Source organism: Rhamphochromis sp. 'chilingali', assembly GCF_963969265.1.
Source record: "Rhamphochromis sp. 'chilingali' genome assembly, chromosome: 9".
Lineage (NCBI taxonomy): Eukaryota > Metazoa > Chordata > Actinopteri > Cichliformes > Cichlidae > Rhamphochromis > Rhamphochromis sp. 'chilingali'.
In genome coordinates this window covers 34,889,637-34,912,465 of record NC_137936.1, presented here as the reverse complement: position 1 = coordinate 34,912,465, position 22,829 = coordinate 34,889,637, and the positions used below count along the sequence as shown (strand labels likewise).

Sequence of the window (22,829 nt, the reverse complement as noted above, 5' to 3'; positions counted from 1 at the left end):
ATTTCTGCCTTTCCAGACTTCATCGGGGAAAAAAAAGGTATGACATGAGTGTGTTTATCTAGTACAACATGTTCTTTTAGCGTCTCGTGCTACTCAAATTGTAATTCCCAACAATTTTTCTCATTTCTAAGCGTCCTTACATTTGTATTGATCAAAATATATTCACAGAACTCGATCCTCCTCTTCAGCAGCATCTGAGAGCCTGACTGACAATTTTAACAGCAGCAACCATAATGGAAGAGGTGAACAGAGCTCTCTGCCGTTGCCATGGTAACGTCTAAACAAGAGGGGTGAGCACTGAAAGGGGAGGAGGGGGGAAGATATGATCAAATGTGAACACTCTATTGTGATTTAATATACAACTCCCAGTTTGTTATTACTAGAGTCTGCCATTTCTATGTGCTGTTCCGAAACACTCAGATTCAAAGCTGTGTTTAAAAGGCCATATGCACACACACACACACACACACACACGCACGCACACATTAACAGACTGACAGTTTGTCTACTAAAAACAGCATCTGGGCCTCACTGATAACGCTCCTTAATGACAGTAAAAATACAGGAGAGTGGACTGTTTGCTTGCTCTTCTTATAATGGCTAGCAGCAGGCCTAACTGTCTCCATCACACACCCTGCTGACTTAAGTATCTCATCATCATCATCTTTGCTCTTCCCATTCTACAGATCTGTCTGGACTTAATAAAACTGTCAGACCACCAACTGGGACTGTTAAATAAAGACAGCACAAGGCTAGATCCGCTGTCTGAATCTGCTCGGTGGAACGGCTCGTTAAAGACCATGAGATATAAAACACGCAGCTGAATATATCAAGTGATTTGGGGCTGACTAAAAGGAGTCTGGCTTAAGAGGGATTTAGAGAGATGATGTGGGTCACAATGTAGACACATTAACCTCACATGGTTGTTTTGGCCATCAACTAACTTATTTACACATCCAGCCAAGCCATTAAGAGTCAAGCTGCTGGATACTTGATGGACATGAGGCCAGTATTTACAGTACTTTAGCTCAGTTTCCTCTGCGTTGTCCTCTTCTCCAAAAAGCATATAAAGCCACATTTTATATGCTTTTTGATTTGCTTTACTTGCTAAGCTTCTGTCAATAGTCCTGTCTACAAATTTGAATACAATAAAAAAAACAAAAAAACAAAAATAGTGGTATTACCTAAAACAAATGTTCTCCTGGAAAGGCTGAAAAGAGTTAAGAATTTGTTGTAAGCTGAAAAATGAAATTCACATTAAAGTATCCTTAACTGCACTTGCTTGAACGTCTGCTTGAGGCTTGCTCAACATGCCGGATAGAGCCCATACTTCAATTTTAATGAGACATGCTAATTACATGTCTTTACACGTTAATGAAACATGTTTACACTCCAAAAAATATTATTATCATATTAGGTTCCACCATCAGATTCACCGCTTGTTGTGCCATCTTGGGGGTTTTTTTGCAACCAAGAAATTGCTCATCTCAAAGTCTATGGGTTAAACTTACCTATGGTAATATACATCTTTAGTGGGCAGGGCCACTTTGACACTTGCAAAAAAAGATAGCCACCACAGATGGTGGCTGTTTGCTAGGATTAGCTTCTGCTAATTTTGAATCAGTGGTGTGCTATTTGGTCCCCGGCCAGTATAAAGAAACGTGTGCTCTAATTGATGAATCTATGTATTTATTAATGTATGGATAATTAGTACAGCTTTAACCAAGTTTACATAATAAATGTAGATAATATTTCTTTTGTTTTTAGAGAATTATAATAGTAGTAATAGTATAATAATCAAGCACAAGCAAGGTAAACAATAAAAGTTAAAGTTTATTACATGTTTATATACAAACAACCCTGCAAGGCACACATTTGTTTAAATAAGAATATACAATACATTTTATTCTTGAAAGCAAACAATTTTAGTTGTGTACATATATATATATGTATATATATATATATGTTAATAGAAGTCTGTTTAGTGTTCAAAGAAGAAAGAAGGCCCCAAATTGCAGATGTCCAGTCAGCACAGATAACAACACAAAAGTGACCAACATAACAGTTCCATATACTTTCTTAGGTTCTTAAACAAAAAAATACAAAAACATTGAAAAGACCGTGGTAAAACTTTCCAAGCCTGCACTTGCCCTCTGTATTAAGAATATAGTACTTAACAAAGACATTAACTCATAAAGTAAGAGTTAAACTCCATATCCATAGAGAAGTATAGTTAAGCTGGCTGTATGTCATCTATAAATGATAATGAAAACCTTTGTCAGTGCTGTGAAACACAGGATATTTTTTTTATTAGATTGTTTATGTTACTGACAAAAAAGACTGATTAAGGCCATTGATACTTAAGACACACTGCTTAGCAAATTTATTACACGACCTGTCATAAAAACAAGAAAACACAAATATCTGTCAAAAATGTGTTTAAAAATGATATTGCTAATTATTAGTCAAGAAACAAACCAAATACCTAAATCTGTGCTGGCACACTGACCCTCTCTCAGAAATTAGAAGTTTATCAAGCATAACGTTCAACCACTAAGATTTTTGTTTTTCTGTTGAGAAATCCAAGTAAATAACTGTGATTTGGCATGTTAATCAAAAATAATAATGCGCTTTTGCACTTTTTCAACTTTTTTATGAATAGTAACTTTGAAAATTCATGAATAACACATATGATATTGTAGCATTATAAATATTTTGATTAGAGAACTTATTGGTGGATTAACCATTACGGAAGCATAAAACACGATTTTGGTAAATATCAAAACTGTTAATTCAGGGAAGCTGTGGCATAAACCTTACATCAGGTGATGGTCTAATAATATGGAACGCCAGGACTGCCATAATGAATTAATTAAATACACCATTAAATAATTAATTAAATGTGGCAATAATTAATTAAAATTGGAATTAATTAATTAAATAAATAGTTATGATATATGTAATTAATTAATTATTGACACATTTAATTAATTATTTATGTATTTCACGTTTTAATTAATTATTGACACATTTAATTAATTAATTATTGACATATTTAATTAATTATTTATGTATTTCACATTTTAATTAATTATTGACACATTTAATTAATTATTGACACATTTAATTAATTATTTAATGATATATTTATTTATTTCATTTTGGCAGTCCTGACGCCTGGCTCTCATCATGAAATAATTTTATCTGTCAGCCTCACCCATCAAACTCAGGGGGCGGGGTTAACGCTGATCGAGTCAAAACCATTGCTTTGGCCTGGTGGCCATTGTTTCTAGCACACAACAACCGGCATGTGGAAGCTAACAGAACTGAGCTTTGAAAAACCCTGTTTGTGTGTTACCAAATACCGTTTTAATATTTTTTTAGCCGAGAATGTAGTGGTTTAATCTTCATGTGTCTGGTCGGTTTGTCAAGATACAGCCTCTTTGCAAAAGTGTTTCGATGATTTCGGAGATGTCGTCCCAGTCTCACGGCAAAGCGTGGGATAGACCCGCTCGCCTCGCAAGCAATCCCACCGACAAAGCGCAGGCCCCAGTACACAGCTGTAGTAACCCCCGCTGACTTCTTTTACTGAGGTTATATTTATCGGTGTTTTATTTCCTGATGTTCTTATGTGTCCTACGTGTTTCAGTCGCCAATTCTGAATTATAACTAACATTAAAAACATGTTTAAGGAGGAGAGAGAGCAAATAAATCTGTTTAACATCTGATCTTTGGGTTTTTGTTCAGTAATCAGCGTGACCTGTGTATAAACACATAAAAGAGATAACGTTGGTGTTTCCGTCATGTAGTAACTGCTGGCTTTAACTGTACAAAGGTTGTTCGACACTATGAAACATATACAGACTTCATGATGTTCGGCTAATATTTTTATTGTGAATATTAATCATGCTGACCTCGCTCTGTACACCACGCAGCGAGGTCAGCATATCCACGATATCCTCAGCTCCATGAGTTAACACAAAGTTTCCCAGCTGACTATCTAACTGCCAACTATTCCAGAGACGTGAAAATATACAGCATAAAGAAAAGTGTAAGAGACTCAGCAGCAGATTAGAATAACAGTTATACATTTAATAAATCACCAAATGAATCCAAGAAACGAGCAAACCTGTTCCGACAATTTGAATTTGTATTCCCTCAGCTGCAGACTCGCTGCTGTTTAAATGTTTGAAAAGGAAGATTAGATATAAACAAACGTCAAACATAGACTCAGTCTGCCTTCACATTTGATATGAGGCCAGCACGTATAGTGGCCTCAGCAGGCTATTACTGAAATACACGTGCTATATCTTAAACTATGATATAAACAGGGAGGTCCTATTAACATGTTTAGTTTTAAAGGACACCTTCCTGCCTTTAGTCTCATTCATGAGCAGTATTCGTTTTCTTCTAACATCCAGAAGTCTGCACGATGTGTTTCATAGTTTGTAACAAGCCTTTGACAGGTAAACATAACATGACCGAAAAAGCAAAAAAAAAAGAAAAAAAAAAGAGAGAGAGTGTTGACATAAGAAGAGAAAATTCTCTCAATTATGGAGACAGGCAAATGGTTCATTTATGTTTGATGTGTGTTTATTCCTCCCTAAATATCGTCGGTGAAGTTCGCCATGCATGTCAGATTTTCCTGCGCATTTTTTATACCTCTGCCAACAGAGAGAGAAAAAAAATCACATTCTAACAGACAGCTGGTGCTTAGAATACAGTTGAATAACTATTAAAAAACAGATGATATTTAGATGATAGTTCAGTCTAACACATGTGCCAGTGAACCATTAAACGTCTGTGAAACTATGCAGTTATGAAACGTAACTTTAACCTCAGCCAAACCGATTTGCTCAGTTGTAAATAAAACAGCGAAGTAAACGTGACCCGACAGACAGAACCTGAGTGAATGAAGTCCAGCGTTTAACCACTGAGAGCTAAAACTCAGCTGAGGTTTCAAAGCTGTGTGCCGGTGATTGGACATCAGCCGCTGATAAAGCTGGCTCGCCTATAAAGTGCTCTGTAAGGAAACAAGCTCCAGCAGCTCTGCGCTCGGGGAAAACACTATATTTACTTATCTTGTGCAGAAAAATGCGCTGACATTGCGTTATATCGAGCACCGGCTGCCCAGTTAAACTGTGACTATCACCAGGTAACTAGGCGTGTTTCTTGAATTAGCAGCAGGTGTTAAACAGCTGACAGATGAGGAGGAGGATGCATGCAGGTAAACTGAGGGTCTGCTGAGCTGATCGCTGGTTTCGTGAGAAAAATGTCAGCTCGTTCTTTATGTTACAGAAGCACAGAGACACAAGACCAGGCGGAAAGAGACGATCGTTCGGTGAAAATGAGAATCTGCGAATGCAACATGTGGAACACGGAGAGTGGAATATGTAAACAAACCGGTTAATGTACCCCCTCGGTGCACTCTGCATGCTAACTGTTAGCAGAGCTAGTGAAATCTCTGAAAACATCTGAGCACTTTTGCAAGCATGTTCTATGTTGACAACCTGACCAGACATACGGCGCGACATTCGCGGCTAAAACACTGTTAAAAGTGTAGCTGGTGACAGAAAAACGGGGTATTTTAAAACTACACCACCACCATTGCTGCCTGTGATTTGATCTGCATTCTGGGATACCTGGCTGCCCCAAGTCTACACAAGCAATCGATTATCTAGGATCGACCTGTTTTGACTTACTTTGCACGGCAACCAATCAAATGTTAGAGAAGCTGCATGGGCAGCGTTAACCCCGCCCCCTGAGTTTGATGGGTGAGGCTGACAGATAAAATTATTTCATGACGAGAGCCAGGCGCCAGGACTGCCAAAATGAAATAAATAAATATATCATTAAATAATTAATTAAATGTGTCAATAATTAATTAAAATGTGAAATACATAAATAATTAATTAAATGTGTCAATGATTAATTAATTAAATGTGTCAATAATTAATTAAAATGTGAAATACATAAATAATTAATTAAATGTGTCAATAATTAATTAATTACATGTGTCATAACTATTTATTTAATTAATTAATTCCAATTTTAATTAATTATTGCCACATTTAATTAATTATTTAATGGTGTATTTAATTAATTCATTATGGCAGTCCTGGCGTTCCATATAATAAAATTGTTAAGCACTGCAGGTTTGTATTTGGTATGAATATTTTGTGGTTTAAACACAAAAAAATAGCATTTTTAAATATATGGTTTTACTTTTTGTAGAAAAAGGTGAAATGAAAGTTGTATTTCAGCTAGACTGAAAAATCTATTTTACTTTTCTTTTGGAGGTCGTCTTAAAACGCATGAAAAATTTCAGGGTATTGGCAAGAATCCACATGAACAGCATATCATAATAGCTCCATTCTGTACATTGTTCAGTACAGACTATTGATTATGTAGCGATCAGCCGTGACATCCTGTCACTCCATTCGAGCTGCCTTTATGAAAATGTTTGTCCAACATCAATCAGGACTTTTGTGAAATAACTTTTGTTATTCACAACAAAATGATTTTGTTCACAGCACATAAAGCAAAGATTGAAAGATGAAAAGATTCTCAAGACAAAGGCCCATCTTGACTTATGAAATAAAGATAAACAATGTGATGACAAAAAACTAATGTCTGGGGCTTTAAGCTTAGAAACATTAAGATACAGGCAGTCGTACTCGTACAGTTTGTCATCACAAAGTGTCATGACATACTGTGACAGATTTGACAGATGCAAGCTCCCTTAAGTGGCTACTGACTTGCACCAACGTTTTACCTTACAAATACAAGTTCAACAAACAACCATCGTTGCATTGCTGCAGTTCATTCCATAGAAGGATCAGGAGATGCCTGACCAAAGATGATTTTTAGAGGCTTAGGAAGGCTTGTCAGCATTATTCCCAAGCCTCCCATCGTCTGGAGTTTCAGAGTTCCCAGGCTGTACCATAAATTTTATTGAATATTCCTATTGTGACGTTCCGGCCTTTATCATGCCAAGAGACCAAGTCGCTTGACCTTAGCAGACAGGAAAGAGTGGATTATGAAGACTAAGGTCTTAGGGCAACAATGCAGGTCCAGTTGCTGTAAGAAGATACAGATATGTAAAAAAGAAACATGATTAAATGAAGGAAATCCATATCATTTTGCTTTTTTTAAACATTTCTATAAATGCATAACAAGCAGGTCAACCCATCTGAATCGAAATTATCTGAATAACTTACAGAGTGAAATATGATTTGTAACTGTCTGAGAGGGAGCATGTAATGTTTTTTTTCTTAAATGTCAAAGAGATGGCTAACACACAAGCTTAGGTAGAAATCAAATTTAGTCAAGTTCACCATCTGTCTAACAAGTGAGCACTCAGCACTCAGAGTAATGGTGCTAATGATTTTACTGATGCATTATTGCCCTGAAATGTCACATATTTCACTTCAAGTCAAAATTGAACAGAAAACAGGGGAAAACTTACTATCTCAGCCTCGGGACCTCCAAAATCAAGGAACATCATCCGAACGCCGTCGTCTGAGGACATTCTGAGGCGCTCAAAAGGCTGCTGGAGGAGAACATTCTTCCTGACACCCATTTCTTCGGTGAACAGTGTGAAACCGTCATCGATGTGAACTCCCAGCATGCACTCTTTCCCATTCCAACTGCAGACTGCCAAAGCAGAAAAAGCAGTGCTTATGTGGCGTAAAGGTCAAGTAATGATTTATTTGTGATTTCATTAGTAGTATCATTCAGTATTGATACAGGGCTACAGAATGCACTTTATTAAATGTGACACTGAAAAGACAGAGATGCAGTTTAAATAGTTTTTGCTGTAAGAAAACAAAATTGTTCCAAATTTTAGTTTAGTAAAAGAAAGTTAGAATTAGTTTCACATATTGGAATTAAAAGAACCATTTTTAGTTTATACTGGAAAGTTTTTGCATCATTTTATTCCACCAGCAGAGGGCAATGTGAAACCTTTACTACACAGCAAGGTTTTACACCGCATGGCACTTGTCTCAGAAAGTAGGACTACTCTGAGCAGTAAATCCAGCTGTAAAGCTGTAGGGGGTTTTACTCAGTCTAGATGTAAGCAAAGAGCTAAGACTTTATATACTACAATACATACGACAAAATGCTTTGTCTTCCCTCAAGCTCCTTATAAAAATCCATTGCAAGAAAGTTTGGTTTCTAAAAACCCAAATCTTTTATTAAAATGAAACCAGAAGAATTGTGCAAAGATTAGGGACGTTCTACAAAGGGGTACAGCGTGCAGATCACTGTGTAAAGAACAATAAATCGCACTAATCCTGCTTTGTGAGACGAGCCTCTGTTTTAAACTGGAATGTTTGTGTGTGTCTGTTGAACAGAACCAAGTCTTAAGCCCAAGCAGGAATTGTTTGGTTGAAATAGATTTGAGGTATATTTATAGACATGATTCAAATGTCTGAATCAGTCCCTGAAAAAAAGTCATGTTGTACTCCTAGTTGGATAGTATTTTGACTTTCAGAAGGCTCCATTTTTATTCCTCTTCAGCTTCCACCTCTAACAAAACCTTGTTTATTTCTGAAAATCGGTTCGGATACGGAAATGTTACCTGCCATTACAGGTAAATTCTTCTTAAAATATTGTTTAGTTCAGGTTAACAATGATTACAAACCAGTGTTTCTGATAGTAATGGGGGGGGGGGGGGACCCAAAACCAAAAAACTCTTACCCTAACTTACAGCATACAGACGCTGCTAACTGAATTACATAATTCATGTGTACTCTAGTATAGAACTGACATCACCATTTGGTATTTAACATGTAGTGGGCTTTTCTCTTAATACATCTGAATTTCAGATTTATTCGTAAAAGAACTGTAAATGAACCAAAAACTGAAGAATCTTTTCTATCTCTGTACCCGTGGTGACCTCCTTGGTAAGCTCAGCAGCATTGTGGCAACCCTCCACCAGCAGATGAGTCCAGGTCGACAGCTCCTTAGCAGAATCCACCCTAAAAACATGTGTCTCCACGCCTTGCTTTGTGCCTGAACGTAGGCCAAATGACAGCTCAGAATCCAAGACTGGAGAGCTTTTTCCTGGACCAGAGTGGACCAGTCTGAGAAAGGAGGGTGTGGGGTAGGTGAAAGAGTGGGGAAAAAAAGTGTATGAGAAAGATGATAATGAAGACTTATAGAAAATAATGTGGCCATAAGAGCAAATGATGTTGCAGACAAACTGCTACAGGGCTACAGAGGAGAGAAAAAACAGAGGAAAAACCCATGACTCATAGGTTCTGTTTCCACATGAATATGATGTTATTTGGCAAAACGTCCAACAGTCCAGCTATGGAAAGAGTGAGCATGTGTTCTCTGGGCTAAATCAAGCCAGAGGAAGGCCTGAGCCGAACAGCTTCTGAGACTCCATCGTTATGTGAATGCGTTGATATAAGAAAGAGAGCGAAAGCACAAGTGTCATGTTATGTAGCGTGTGCTGTAAGGGTGGAAACCTGGTGGTGATGAGCGGGTGGCTCTTTGTCGGATTGTTGAGGCTCTCTTTGCTTTCAGGACACGAGGGATACAAGAGCAGGTCCTTGTCAGTCAGCACAGCCAGTACGGGTTTCTCTGGACCCTGAGATACCTGCGCACGTTGAAATTTCTATCAAAACTTCAGAAATATTTTAAACTTTCTATTAGGCTGCAGATCAGTTTAACCATTGCTCCCCCCCCCCCCCCCCCCCCCCCCCAATACCTGCTCTGTAATCCAGCCCAGATGTTTGACTTCCATGCCAGGCTGCATGCTCCTCATCTCCTCCTTCACTCGTGGTAAAAGGCTGGCAGCACCAGCCTGGATGGCATTGTACCAGGATTGGGCCATGGCAGGGTCTTTTGCCCTCAGGAACACAGAGTTCTTTTTGTTGGATGAAATCACCTCAAAATACCTGGCAAATGAGATGACAGAAAAAGAGAATGATGCCAGAAGAAAAACATAAAAGAGGTGGGAAAAAGCTGTTAGAGGAATTAAAAAGACATGGCAAAGTGACTAAAGCTTAAGGGTGAGGAGGAAGTTTCAGATTTTAACAAAGAGAATGTGAAAAAGACACACGAAGAAGTCCCTTTTACAAAGCCATATCATTTTCATGTGTCAGATATTTTTTATCCAAATGCATAAACTGTATGAAATATTACATAAATCGCTGAAGCTTTAACATGTAATACCTGTTTTCTGTGTCTGGAGGGCACTGTTTTCGTGACACCTGGCACATCTTCAGCGGGATGCTCCGGGGCTCCTTCACCTCAGCAGGGGAGAGCTCAGTGCCCCTTTGAGGTGTGGAAGGGGGAGAATCCCACGGGAGACCTGCTCCAGGGGACCCAGAGCTTTTAAAGAAGGCAGACATCTCCTTGATGTACTTCACTGAAGCAGAGTGGGAGGGTGTGGGAGATAAGAGAAAAGGCAGAAGAAGTAAAAGAGGACAGAGAAGAGAAAGAGAGAAAAAATGTAAAAATGAAGCCTCCAGGTTTGGAGATGAGTTGAAAGCTGTAACACTTAAGAACTGCTTCAAAGTGGTGCAGAAATCAACGCACAGTACAAAGAGCTCTATGTCACAAAAGTTCTCCCATACAGAGCCTATGATGTTTATGTTGCATTTCTGTTGTAGGTAGTTGATTCTGGCATGTCTTTAGCAGCCACTGGTGCCATAGAGAAGATGTAATCTGACACTCATATCTCACTCGTGTGTCACATGTCATTCTGGTGCTCCAGCACAAGGATTATCAGTAGTGACCGTTACGGCGTCTCTGTTTGTGCTACTAACAGTGGCATTCTTAGTGCCAATATCAGTTTACCTGTTATTTCCTCAAAAGCTTGTTAAGCCCTGGAAAAACCTAGGTGCACTTGAAAAAGTAATGTATTTATAAGCTTGCCAAGGTCCAAAATGTGGGACTATTTAGAAAAACGCAACAGAAAATAAAGATGAAAAACAGAAAACAAAATATACATTCCATCCATCTCAGGGTCATGAAGGACCAGAGCCTATTGAAGGTGAGATATACTCTGGACAGGTCGTCATCACAGGGCCGACACATATACACAGAAAACCATTTACAAGTAACCTCACATTCACACCTGCAGCCAGCTTTTTAGCAACAGATGTCTTTGGATTCTACCCAGAGAGCTGTCCACTGCTCTACCCTCTCTAACAACAATAATAACAACAGTAAAAATAATTTGAAAGTTCAGTAAATGGAAGAGTCTATAAGTGCACCATGACACACTGGTGTGAATATACATGTGTGTCTTTGTGTGTCTAAGTGTGTGTTTTCAAGATGACTATCTTTTTGTGGTTTGAAGGACCACATGGAGGTGAAACATCATGAAACATGATGACATCACCGAACTATCAGTGTGACCGAGGATTCAACAGCAGTATCCAACAGCTTACTTTGATGAATATGGCTTTTGATATATATAGATCAGTAACCCCGACCCATTAACAGTTAGGACTGGCTAAACTGATTGTGAAGCACTCTGTTACTGGTCATATGGTTGAGTTTCCAAACCACAATGTTTGAGGAAAGAGTAAAGCACAGCAAGAAATACAATGGTAAACTACTGATCAAAGTCTAGCTAAGAAACCCTGTCAACTGATGGATGTAAAGGCACAGGAAATCCTTGTAAATAACAAAGATATTCTCAGGGATCAAGAAAAACAGAGACATGAGTTAGACGGAGAAGCTTATGCAGCGCATAAAACTTGAAAATCTATTAAAGGTTTATTGATGCGACATTGTTTGAAAGAGAGACGTCTCCCCGGGCCAGGAGCGCTCCAAGGTTGACTACAGATGTGTCAACCTGTACTACTTCTACTGAAGTCTGGACTCTTGGGGACAGGGGAAGAAAACAGGTAGGCTTTCACAGTGTTGAAAGCTGATTAGCATTCATCTGACCATATGTGCTGGGAATGCAGTTCTGTTCATTGCACTGGAAGGCCAGTTTTCTTCTTCCGACAAGCCATCACAATTCTGACACCATATGTTGTGGAGTTCTTTCTTGCAAATGCCTAAGAAGTTAGAAAAACACGGCCCGAGGTGCTTCGTCATAAGGACTTCCAGTTCTGTATGGTGCATGACTGACACAATAGTGTCAGGACTTTCACATTAATACAACAGGAGGTTAAGAAGTGCAAAAACACACATCCATCCATCTATCCACCCATGTTCAGAAGTGTGCTAAAAACATATTTATGAGATCTTTATGCTGTCCCGTAAGTTAAAGACAGATTTGTCTCCTAATAGCCAATGTCAGTGTCAGAGGTACATCTGAGGGGGAAGTTCCCAGTTTAAATTTGAAGAAAGAAGCTGTGGCTCATGGTCAGCATCTTAAACCCAAGGCTATGGGGGTGCCCATAATTTTTGGTGGATATAATTAAGTGTTATGAAATTGTTACTGTATCTTATTCTGTACACATATCTTTTTAAACGCAGTTTTACCACTCACACACCCAAGCTCAGATACCTAAACACACCACCACAGATGGAGTCCTCTGCTGCAGTCCAAAAGGCTGTGTATGGCTTTAACAGCAGTAGCCACTGCTGGAGTAAAAATAGCCCAGAGGACGTGGCAAAGCAGTAGGTTTAAGGCAAAGCTTTGGTTTCAAATGGGAAGTGTGAAGTGCTCTGTACAAGAGGCATGTAGCCAGAGGGCAAGCAGAAGAGTCATAGCACAGGACAGCAGGAACGAGAGAGGAGGCTTTTACTTTTCCCAAAATAGAGATCCTGCCAGATACACACAGCCTTCCACTTATTTAGCTTCCAAGCATCAACTCTCTAACAGTGCACGTTTTATTTGCCAATTTAGGGAATGTTTACAAATTTTCACTCTTATGGAAAATTGCTACATTGCTACAACTGTGTGCTTTTAAAGTAACTGCAAGTATCCAAACGTGAGTAGTGTGCAGAATATTGTCAAACTGTCACATAGTACGAAGCAAGAAAACTGCATGAGCAACATTTATGTAAAACATGACTAAGGTTCTTTTTCAGATGTGCTGCTATGAGCATTTAGGGATTACAGTGCATGTGTGAAGAAGTCTTAAGATGCTCCAGCAAAGGGCATGACCTAAATTCTGAATAATTCTCGGAATAATTTTCTCTGCACCTCTTTGTTTGCAAACTAATTTTCCATACTTTTCAAAAGTAGTGTGGATCAATAGTAATGTTTTGGATCTAAAACCTGTCTGCGATGTTTCCCTTTTCTCTCTCTACAGAGATGAAGTCAATTCCTTTGAAATTTTGTTAAAGATTTGCTGCAAAAATCTTAAAAGATTAAGATTGAGGAGTACAAATTTTCTCTCAGCAGTCTGCATGGAGAGTTTCCTTGAATACACATTTGTGACTCAGACACAAAATTTACACAAAAACGTTTTCACACACTTGCACCTGGGTACACATGTAGTAGCGAGTTTTTTTAATACTTAATAGTGCCATTCTTTGTAAACCTCAGAGATAGTTGTGTAAGAAAATCTCAGTAGTTCAACCGGCTACTTCAGCAAATGCATTTTATGGAACTCACACAACATTTTTTGGTTTACGGGTTGGTTACAACCAGTGTTTTTTCACTTCCTATTTTACCTTAAAATCTCTCATAGCTATTCCTGTCTGTTTTTAGCATCGCCTGTGTTTTATTATCCCATCATTTCTCCTATCTTAGCTCTCCAGACTTCATCCAAACACCTACTGCTCTGAAGTCAGCAAAGTATGCTGACTTCAGAGATTAATAAATGTAAAAATTGCCTATACTTAGTATTTTTCAGCAGAATTTTATATTGCCTTGCAATGTAACATAATTACTGAATCTTCGAGCCTCATAAGTGTGTAGCTTTTAAGAAGGGTTTCAAACTTATTACAAAAACAAAGAACCACCAAGTGACAAAAATATTCCATATACAGAGCGGGTAGTAATTTCCTCCCAAACTCATGTAAACTGGTTAAAAGAGTGTTTGCCTGCTTCAGCAGACCATTTGAACTGATGTGAAATGTGAGCTGTCAATAAGCGACCACAACAACAGAAAACATTTCCATGCTAAGAAAGCTGCTAAAGTTTTTCAACCCTGATTTTATATACTTACTGGCTTTTTTAATTCAAATTTGGCAATGTGGTTGATAGCGCCCATTTCTATCGTGTGACAAACTCAGAGCACATATCTAATACTGCTTTACATGGACTACATGGTCTGTGGATGTCAGTATAGTGCAGCCAAATGACACTTCAGTGACATCTGTCTAATAAGAAGGCCTCAGTTACACAAAAAGCACAATTTCAATAACAACAGATTCTTCAAAAACACTTTAAGAGAATATAAGGAGAGCGAACATAGTCGTGGCTAGAGGTGCTAATATCTAGCACATAAACATATTTCTATTCTCAGTGGGCATTACTCTTTATTATGTAAGGGTGAGATTATGTCTCTGGTGCTGCACAAACTGCACAGCAGAATAGGTTGGGAGAAAGCAGCAACTATAGAGATGTTTACTTCTGTAAAGAGGCTTTTATAATCTCCCCAAATAACAATCTCGATGTGATAGCTTTTAAATATAGTGCCGTATTAAAAAGAGAGGTGAGACGATAAGAAAGATGGAGAACTGAAAGGGGTGTAAAATGGAATGAACAACATAGAAAAGAGAAAGGCAGCAGGAAAAATGAAGATTGGGAGCAAGAAAAGAGAATATGAACGAGCGAGACAGGCAATACAGGGAGAGTGAATATACAGCTTAGCTCAGCCAGAAATGTTGCCATGAATACCAGTGGCGGCTCATTCAATACAGGGCTAAAATTAGCTGAGATGGCACTGTTATTACTTTAGCTTATCTGGCAGCCAGTGAAACTACTTTTGTAGTGTGTGCGTGTCTGTGTGAGAGAGAGTTATGTGTGGGAGTAAGTGTGCGCATGTGAGGAGGTTCTTTGCTTCTTCTGCAGGATCTGCCACTAAGCTTTTCATGGTAAACTCGTCACTTTTACATTGAACCTAACAACTCCTAGCCAGACACTTTCAGTCAGCTGAGTTCCAGCACAGTTTGCTTAACCGTAACTTGGACATTACAAACTGCCAAATAACACTTTAACTTGTTCGAACTCTAAACAGCCAGACCTCATTATTATGCTGATTACCTAATATACACAGAAACCATCACATATATCATTATCCCATCACTGCTAATGCTTGTCTGAAGCCATCCATACCCAGGAGGAGCATATCAGGAGGCCAGCAGCTTAAGAAGTTAGGCATGAGCTGACATGTTTTCAGACTTGGCACTTATAAACTGAAACTGGACCAAACAATACACTAAAGCTAAATACCAGCCCTTCGTCCGCTTGCCACTGGTTACTGTGGGAGCAGCTGGAATGTGACTGGGGAGTTGCTGACCTCAGAAGCATGTTGTTGCCTCTGTAAACTATGTCAAGCAAAGAATGTCCCAATGTTACACCTCAGGGGAACAATGTTATGGGTGAAAACAACGTCATAAATTACTGTATAAAAAAGTGAAACATGTTCAGTACATAGAGGTCAATTGAGGCAAAACAAAAAAAAGAAGAAGAAAAAAACAGGTTTGCAATAATCAATTATACAAAAATGTGGAGTTCATGTTTCGCAAAATGTAAGATGTGGACTATTCAAGAGACGATGAAAGTGGACATCAAACAAATGAAAGATTTAGCAAAAACTCAAGACTGCAAAAAGGAAAATGTTACAGATACATTATGAGCTCATTTCGGTCCATTTCATGTTCTGTCACTATGTAATGGTTTCATTCTGTGTTCAAACATCACCTTTTCATGTGTGAAGTTTGCTTTTATTTCCCAATGGAAAAGAAAACACGTTTGTTTTTTTCAGCACTTCTCTTAAACTTGTAAACAAGATTCTGGGCTGGACTAATGCTAAACAGTCACCACTGCTGCAGAGACAGAACAACTGATTGATTGACCACTATTGATAATCAGGCTGAATGGCTTGTGACTAAATTTCATCATAGAACACAGGTATGGTTAAAAGTCAGATATGTTATGTTATATATATATATACATATATTTCTTTCAAACTTTCAGTAGACGTATTGAAGTTTGGTTGACATTTTACACACAAACATTGTTCTGTGCTTGTAAATAAAGGCTTAATCTAACAAATACGTCAATGGTGATGTTCATGCTTGGTATGTGAAACTTTGTTTTTTAATAGGTTTATAGGTTTGTTTTGTTGTTTTTGAATTTAACCACAACACAGAACTGAATAAGTGAAAGAAGATGGATGGATGGATGTATGGATGGTCTACAGGGACAGGGAAGCTAAAAAAGACAGGAGCTAAAATGTCTAGTTTCACAAGGGAATGCTTTAAGACAACTGCAAATTATGCAATTGCAGAAGTGATTGTGCTGGAAGTGAGCACAATAGGAACTCCTTTAAAATAAATACTCGTTACTAATCAAAATCAGTCTAAAAAAAGTTAATGATCAGGATTAGGCTTCGATTTACCAAAACCACAAGTGGGGTTTGTGAACATTTTGAGGCGTATGGTACACATACAAGGAAGAGGAAAAACACTCTCGTCAGAGCCTTTTCTTATTGATCCCTAATTTTGTGGGCTGTTAAATGCCAGCTTTACTGTATGTGTCCCTATTCTATCACTGATTAATGTGCATCTCCTTCTGGTCAATTACCTGGGTCTATATGATTTAGATAGGTCTGTCATTCCTATAGCCCATTTCATTAAAATCATGGATACATGCCAACTTTGGGAGGTGTTAGGTATGACATAAGTGAGAGAGAGAGAGAGAGAGAGAGAGAGAGAGAGAGAGAGAGAGAGAGAGAGAGAGAGAGAGAGAGAGAGAGAGAAAGCAGAACACAGTGAAACTTTTAAATGAACTCACATGCTGCCAAAGAGATTTGATTACTTTGCATAGTGTGTCAGGAGAGTTAATTATCCTAATTCAACAAAGTGAAAGTGGAGGAAACTTGAACTGGATCTGGCAGAACACAAGAACAGAGTAGAAGGGATGCTTGGTGGCAAATGTTCACTTTTCTTTTGCTTATGATTGCTGCCTAAAAGGCAAAAGACTCATCGATTTATAAAGTATACACAAACTATTTTTCCACCTCAAATGTGCAATTTTAGCTTCCAACGATTACAAAAACACATTTATTGAGAATAATATAAGTAAATATCGCCCACTCCATCCCCAGCATGGCTAAGGGGCACAATGCTGTGAGACAGTTCAGTGGAATTTAAACCTGTAGTGAAGTAAGAGACTGACACAAAGAGTGGGCCACCAATTTAACAGGGGCCTAGAATCGGGGCAGAGGGTTCAGAGAGGGCTTGTTAAGTAAACTTGATGACACTGAGGGAGAAAGGGCCTGTTGGAGATTTGTGATTTAATAAAGCTATGTTATTTAACTGGTTAATCCATTCCCTTGCTGAGTGTAAGCACAATGTCCTTACGGGCCAGCAGCTCTGAAGGAAAAAGGACCCAAGCTTTGTGTCCACAGCGTTAGAGGTTTCATGGCAGGGTTACTCACAGAGATTCAGAACAATCCACATAACACCACACATTACCACAGAACTACACTACTACTGATGTCTGATCGCATCCAGTCTGTTAGACTCCTCAGCCATTTCTAACACTCGCTGCAAGAGAGTAATATAATAATGGACAGTGGCAGCAAGTTTGCAGCACTGAGAAGGGTCGTTTATATTTATTTGCATTTCATAAAGCAGTCTTAGCGGAGTCATCTTAGCGATGCTGAATTAGCATTTATATTTCTGTACTAAAATTCTTTGTCACTTTTACAATACATAACTACTAAGAACAGAAGCAGGACGAAAGAAAAGTTATTGTGACATCACATTATCATATTTAATGCATGTGCCACGTAAGCATTTAAAGATTTGGGGGACTAGATAGGTGCAATTTATTCTTCAGAAAGTGCCAAATAATAATCAACAGCAAACCCACCTTCTCGTGTCCTAGTAAGATCTAACAGCTGTGTATTAGCCAGGTTAAAAGGAAAGGAATCATGATCACAGTAATAATTATACTGGCATAAGAAACCAGTCTGTTTGCTGAATACAGACCTTAAGAACACATCAGTGTTACAAACTATATACAGTTTATATTTCAGTTAATTATTTGTAGTTCTTTCCACTACCACAGCACTTTACTTTCAGTTGTTTCAGTGAGAGAATCCTGCAATTTACTGCAATACTGTTAAGTTTAATAATTTATTTTTTTTATGAAAGTAATAGTCTGCACTGAACAAAGGTTGCCCACATATGCTGTCAGTTGTACCCCTTAGAAAGAGAACTGGAATTATCAGAAATCTTTATCTTCATCTATCTTTATCAATATAGAACCATAAATTATTCTCCAGTTAGGAGAGAAGTAGTTTTAGGGACACACGTTCCAGATGAAGGAACAAAACTGAACATTCCAAACAACGGGACCATCCTGCATCTGCTGCCACCCACCAGATGAATACATTACCTCAAACACAGAAATACAGACGATCGCTTTGCTGACTGGACTGACACAGCTCAGCCACGACCACCTGAGAATTTGCAGTCGGGACGTGTTAATTAAGAAAATCTCACCTGCCTCCCTCACTACCTTTCTAGCATGTCCTAAAAAACACACAGGTCAATCTCTGGATCAGGGAAAGGGAAAAGAATCATGTGTGAGTGCTAACTCATGTGAAAGTACAGTCTATTTACAGATTATATCATGTGTGAATAGATAAGAGGGCTAAGACATATGCTGCTTCAGTAACAGAATCTCAACTTGTACAGAAACTTTTTCAGACAAGGAATGAATAATCTTAGCCAGCAGCATGCTGTGTCCCAATGAGAAGCTTAAAACTTTACTCTCCACAGTCATTATGTTCCATAAATCACTCGCCTAACCCTACTTAAATCAATACAGTAAGATAGAGCAAGAATATATATCTCTGCTGGCCTTGCTTAAAAAGACTATATGGTATGTATCTCCCTTTGAGGGGCTATATTCACACATGTCCTTGAAGAGCTTGATTTGTAGATATGAAATATGATTTTAGCCCTCAAAGCAAAATGTAGCTCAGTCTGGTCCTCATTATTCTTCTAAAAGCGACTGAGCTCTTCATTTTGTAGCCAAAGAAGTGACTACTTACAAAACCAGAGCTAGAGTGGCTATTACATACTCTTTAACAGGAACCCAGTTAAAGGTCAACAAAAAATCTTCTACGTAGCGTGCCGTATAAATGCTCTCAGTTTGATCAGTTGTGGCCCTGCTGTTTGTAAAGCACCAGTTGTGGCATTTATTGATTTCCATACAGGCAGGAAATCGCAGAAGGAAAGACTCTAGTTGAAAATACACAATGTTATTGTGAATGCTAGTACAAGAACCAATCATATATTGGATGTTTATCATTGAGCCAAATACACAATATATTGCATGCTTACACTAATTTTTAATTTGATAAAAAAAAGTATTAGAAAAATATATGCATTTAAATTCACAGATATGGAATAAGAACCTTCATTCACTCATTAAATAAAATGAAACAGTGTTTGCAACACACAGGAATTTCTGTGTGCATGGTGTGATCTGAAGTGTTGCCAAATCATACAATACAAGCCTATGTTAAGGACCCATATTACTCCTCGGAAATGTATTGTAAGGGTTAAACTGAATAGTCACATTTCAGCAAGAGAAAATGTTTTATCTTGAGGTTATATGCACAGTACTCCAGAAACCCAGTAAAAGGTAACTGCTCAAATGAACTTAACTTAATGTGTAGCATCAGAGGGAGGGAGGAGTGAGCACAGTGGTTTGCACTTTGTTTTAATTTGCCTCTGGTGTTGGATCAGTTATGAACCAAATTGATCTGTTAACAGGAAACGTCTCATATGTCTGTTAAAACACAGCTTTTACTGACATCGTGTAAGCATGTTAATAGCTGAATGCTACAATATGTGACTGAAAAACAAACAACGATGAATGCAGTTCCACATGTGGCACAGAGTATATTCATTAACACACGGACAGCTTGAGATTACACTGTAAACAATGTTTTGCTACACACAGATACACAAGTATCTCTGTGTAAAGACACACAGGTATTACCTCAGAGATTTCAGGGTTATATTGTGAAACTGTTTGTAACAGGTTTTGCAATGCAGCTCTGCTCTGGATAAATCCCGGGCTCTGCCTGATTCTCACATTCCAGGACCTCGCTCGCTGTCCTGAACAATTTCTAAGAGAACGTTTTGCCTTTTTTTATCAGAAACATGTTGATTCTCCTTCAGCTTTCTTTCATTTATCTGAATTGTGACACTGTTTTCAAAGAGAAGCACAAATACATGAAACCTTGGCTTGCAATGTATTATTTCTGTTAGAACATGCCTCACATTCCCTCATCAGATTATTTTTAGCAGCTAATTTGCGCAGCTCTTGGTAGAATGCTTCTTATTATTAAAATGAAATGACTGCGTCTTTGTACTGTACATAAATTAGCGCATTGTTAGTAGATCACGCGCAGAACTCCCCTTCGAAGTCTGTCCTATTTTGATTTTTATCACTTTGAATGATGTATATTTAGTTCTTCGAACGAATTAAGAAGGATATAAACGTATTTTTGTACATTCAGGATTTTAATTTGTTGTCAGGACTTCCTCCACCTCTGCAGTCCATCTCTTGCTTCTGCCTTTTACAATCCGCAAGGTCAAATATTAACAACAATACTCAACATGTGAGGTTTACTCCATAAAATTATTATATGGATACACTTCTTCAATTGACACATATTGCACAAACCGGGAATACAAACTCGCCATATAATGTAAGGGAACTCTCCATCATAAATTTTAATATACATAGAGAGAAAGAGGCCTGAGTTGCGTGAATGTGCGAGAGCGAGACATCGGAGAGATTACGTTTGGAGTTAGCTCTAGTTGAGAATGCTGACAAAGCATCCTTCAGCTAACACTTATCACAAACACAAATGAACCTCTTCAAATCAAGTCTCACCTCAGGCTGAAACACATTACCGTTTGTGCATATTGGATGTTCACAATCTGACAGCTTCATAGCAAGTATTAATACCCTTAGGTCTGGGGGGATGATGGAGCCACATTTATTAAATACAGTCAAATGTGCACACACTGTGTTCACTGAGTCTTCATCTTAAGAGACATAATGATTCAGATTCAAAATACAGCCTGCATGAAAGGCACAGCCTGAACAGCGTAGCAACACATGACTCAACACAAGCCGTCACTGATAGTTATCTCTTGGTCCCTGGCACATGTGATACATGTGTAGCCATTTACACAGCATCACACTGTGCAACTGGCTACACAGTGTGGCTAAAAATTAACAACTGATGGGAAATGCACAGAAGGTGCTGGCTAGCAGTTACAGTTCAGAAAAAACATGCACATCGACCGTTGTTCAGTATACTGGAAATGGTTCACAATAGCCTGCCATCAATGACGATGTTTAAATCAGGACAAATCTGCAAAGTTGACTAAATGTGTGACACCCAGGAATTTGAGTGTCTATGTTTGTGGGTGTGTGTGTGTGTTTGCAGCACTCTACTTGCACTCCCGTGGGCAGACAATCCACAGTGTGTTGACAAAGCCAACTCAAACATCACACAGCCAAGAGTCAGGGCAAGGCCACAAAAAAACATCTATAAAAGATGTTTTAAACCTACGCAGACCGAACATGTCCTATTTGGCAAAGCATCTTACTGACATATTTCAAAGAATTTAAAGGAACAAAAAGTTACCAAATGTGGGAGATTACATAATTATAAATTAGTATAATCTAGTATCTCCTCCATTTAACACTGGAGGAAAAGCTGTATGCACCACAGAAAGGTCTGTCTAAGAGAGACAGTCTCACATCCAGCTAATTTAGAATTGCCACTTAACCTTACTTGCAAGTTCTTGGGCTGCAAGCCACCTTGAAACCCTGAATCGGGTAAGTGGTTAAGAAAATATATGCAATTAAGAAACCTAATCATGCAACTTATCACAAGGTTTGAAAAGTAATTTTTTTGTACGTGTCATCAAGTTTAGCAATGCTGTACTTTTTTTCTAAACAGCCTACGAGAATAAGAAATTAAGATTTGTTTTAACCTGACGTTTCACATCTCATACAAGAAGCTTCTTCAATTCTAATTTGTTTTAACCACATCTCACTTTTGAAACTGACACACTTTTCTCTAACAGGAATAAATGGGAACAAAGTCAATAAATAATTCTAACTAACCAACCTCCCAGCAGGGATAACAGACATTAGGATGCTTTATACAACTAACAGGACATGTCCAAAACATATACCATTCCTGCTAAAATAATTTTAGACAAAGGAAAGACTGCAACTATAGAGCTTCCATAACTAAGCCTATTTAATCCCTGACTATGCGTGCACTGGGCCAGAGAACAGCTACCCTAATGAAAAAGACAGGACAGAGAGAACTGCAAGCGTCCTGAGAAATGGGCATAAGAAACTCTGTGATTCTCTGTGTCTTAAGCTCTTTGTCTCATTCCATCCCTCATTCTCCCTCTGTACACATAATCACACAAACACACAGAATCTCCAACTCTGCTGAACATCAGGTTGACATTAAGCACAAACACAAGCACAAACCTTTGAATCACACCATGACCAAAATGTACTTTTTATATGCACCTTTAAACATTGAACATTTCAGCAATTTAAGACTACAGACAAGCACATCTTGTATAGGTAATATTATTTCTATACTCTGGTATAGAATTTTTAAAATTCTTTTCTTAGCTACTTTAGATATTTCTCCTTTGTCCAA

The 22,829-nt window shown here is 38.3% G+C and overlaps 1 protein-coding gene across 1 annotated transcript in view; it reads right to left on the bottom strand.

Annotated features, from left to right (window-relative positions):
* Positions 1 to 1,826: 1,826 nt before the first annotated feature.
* The window catches only part of snta1 (syntrophin, alpha 1), a 33,991-nt gene continuing 12,988 nt past the window's right edge, over positions 1,827 to 22,829 (bottom strand). Inside the window, exons 3-8 of the mRNA XM_080891343.1 lie at positions 10,189 to 10,384; positions 9,722 to 9,911; positions 9,480 to 9,610; positions 8,893 to 9,089; positions 7,469 to 7,656; positions 1,827 to 7,080 (exon numbers count right to left, since the gene is read on the bottom strand). Coding sequence (XP_080747469.1) covers positions 6,988 to 7,080; positions 7,469 to 7,656; positions 8,893 to 9,089; positions 9,480 to 9,610; positions 9,722 to 9,911; positions 10,189 to 10,384 — 995 coding nt within the window. The 3' untranslated portion in view covers positions 1,827 to 6,987. The remainder of the gene's footprint in view (positions 7,081 to 7,468; positions 7,657 to 8,892; positions 9,090 to 9,479; positions 9,611 to 9,721; positions 9,912 to 10,188; positions 10,385 to 22,829) is intronic.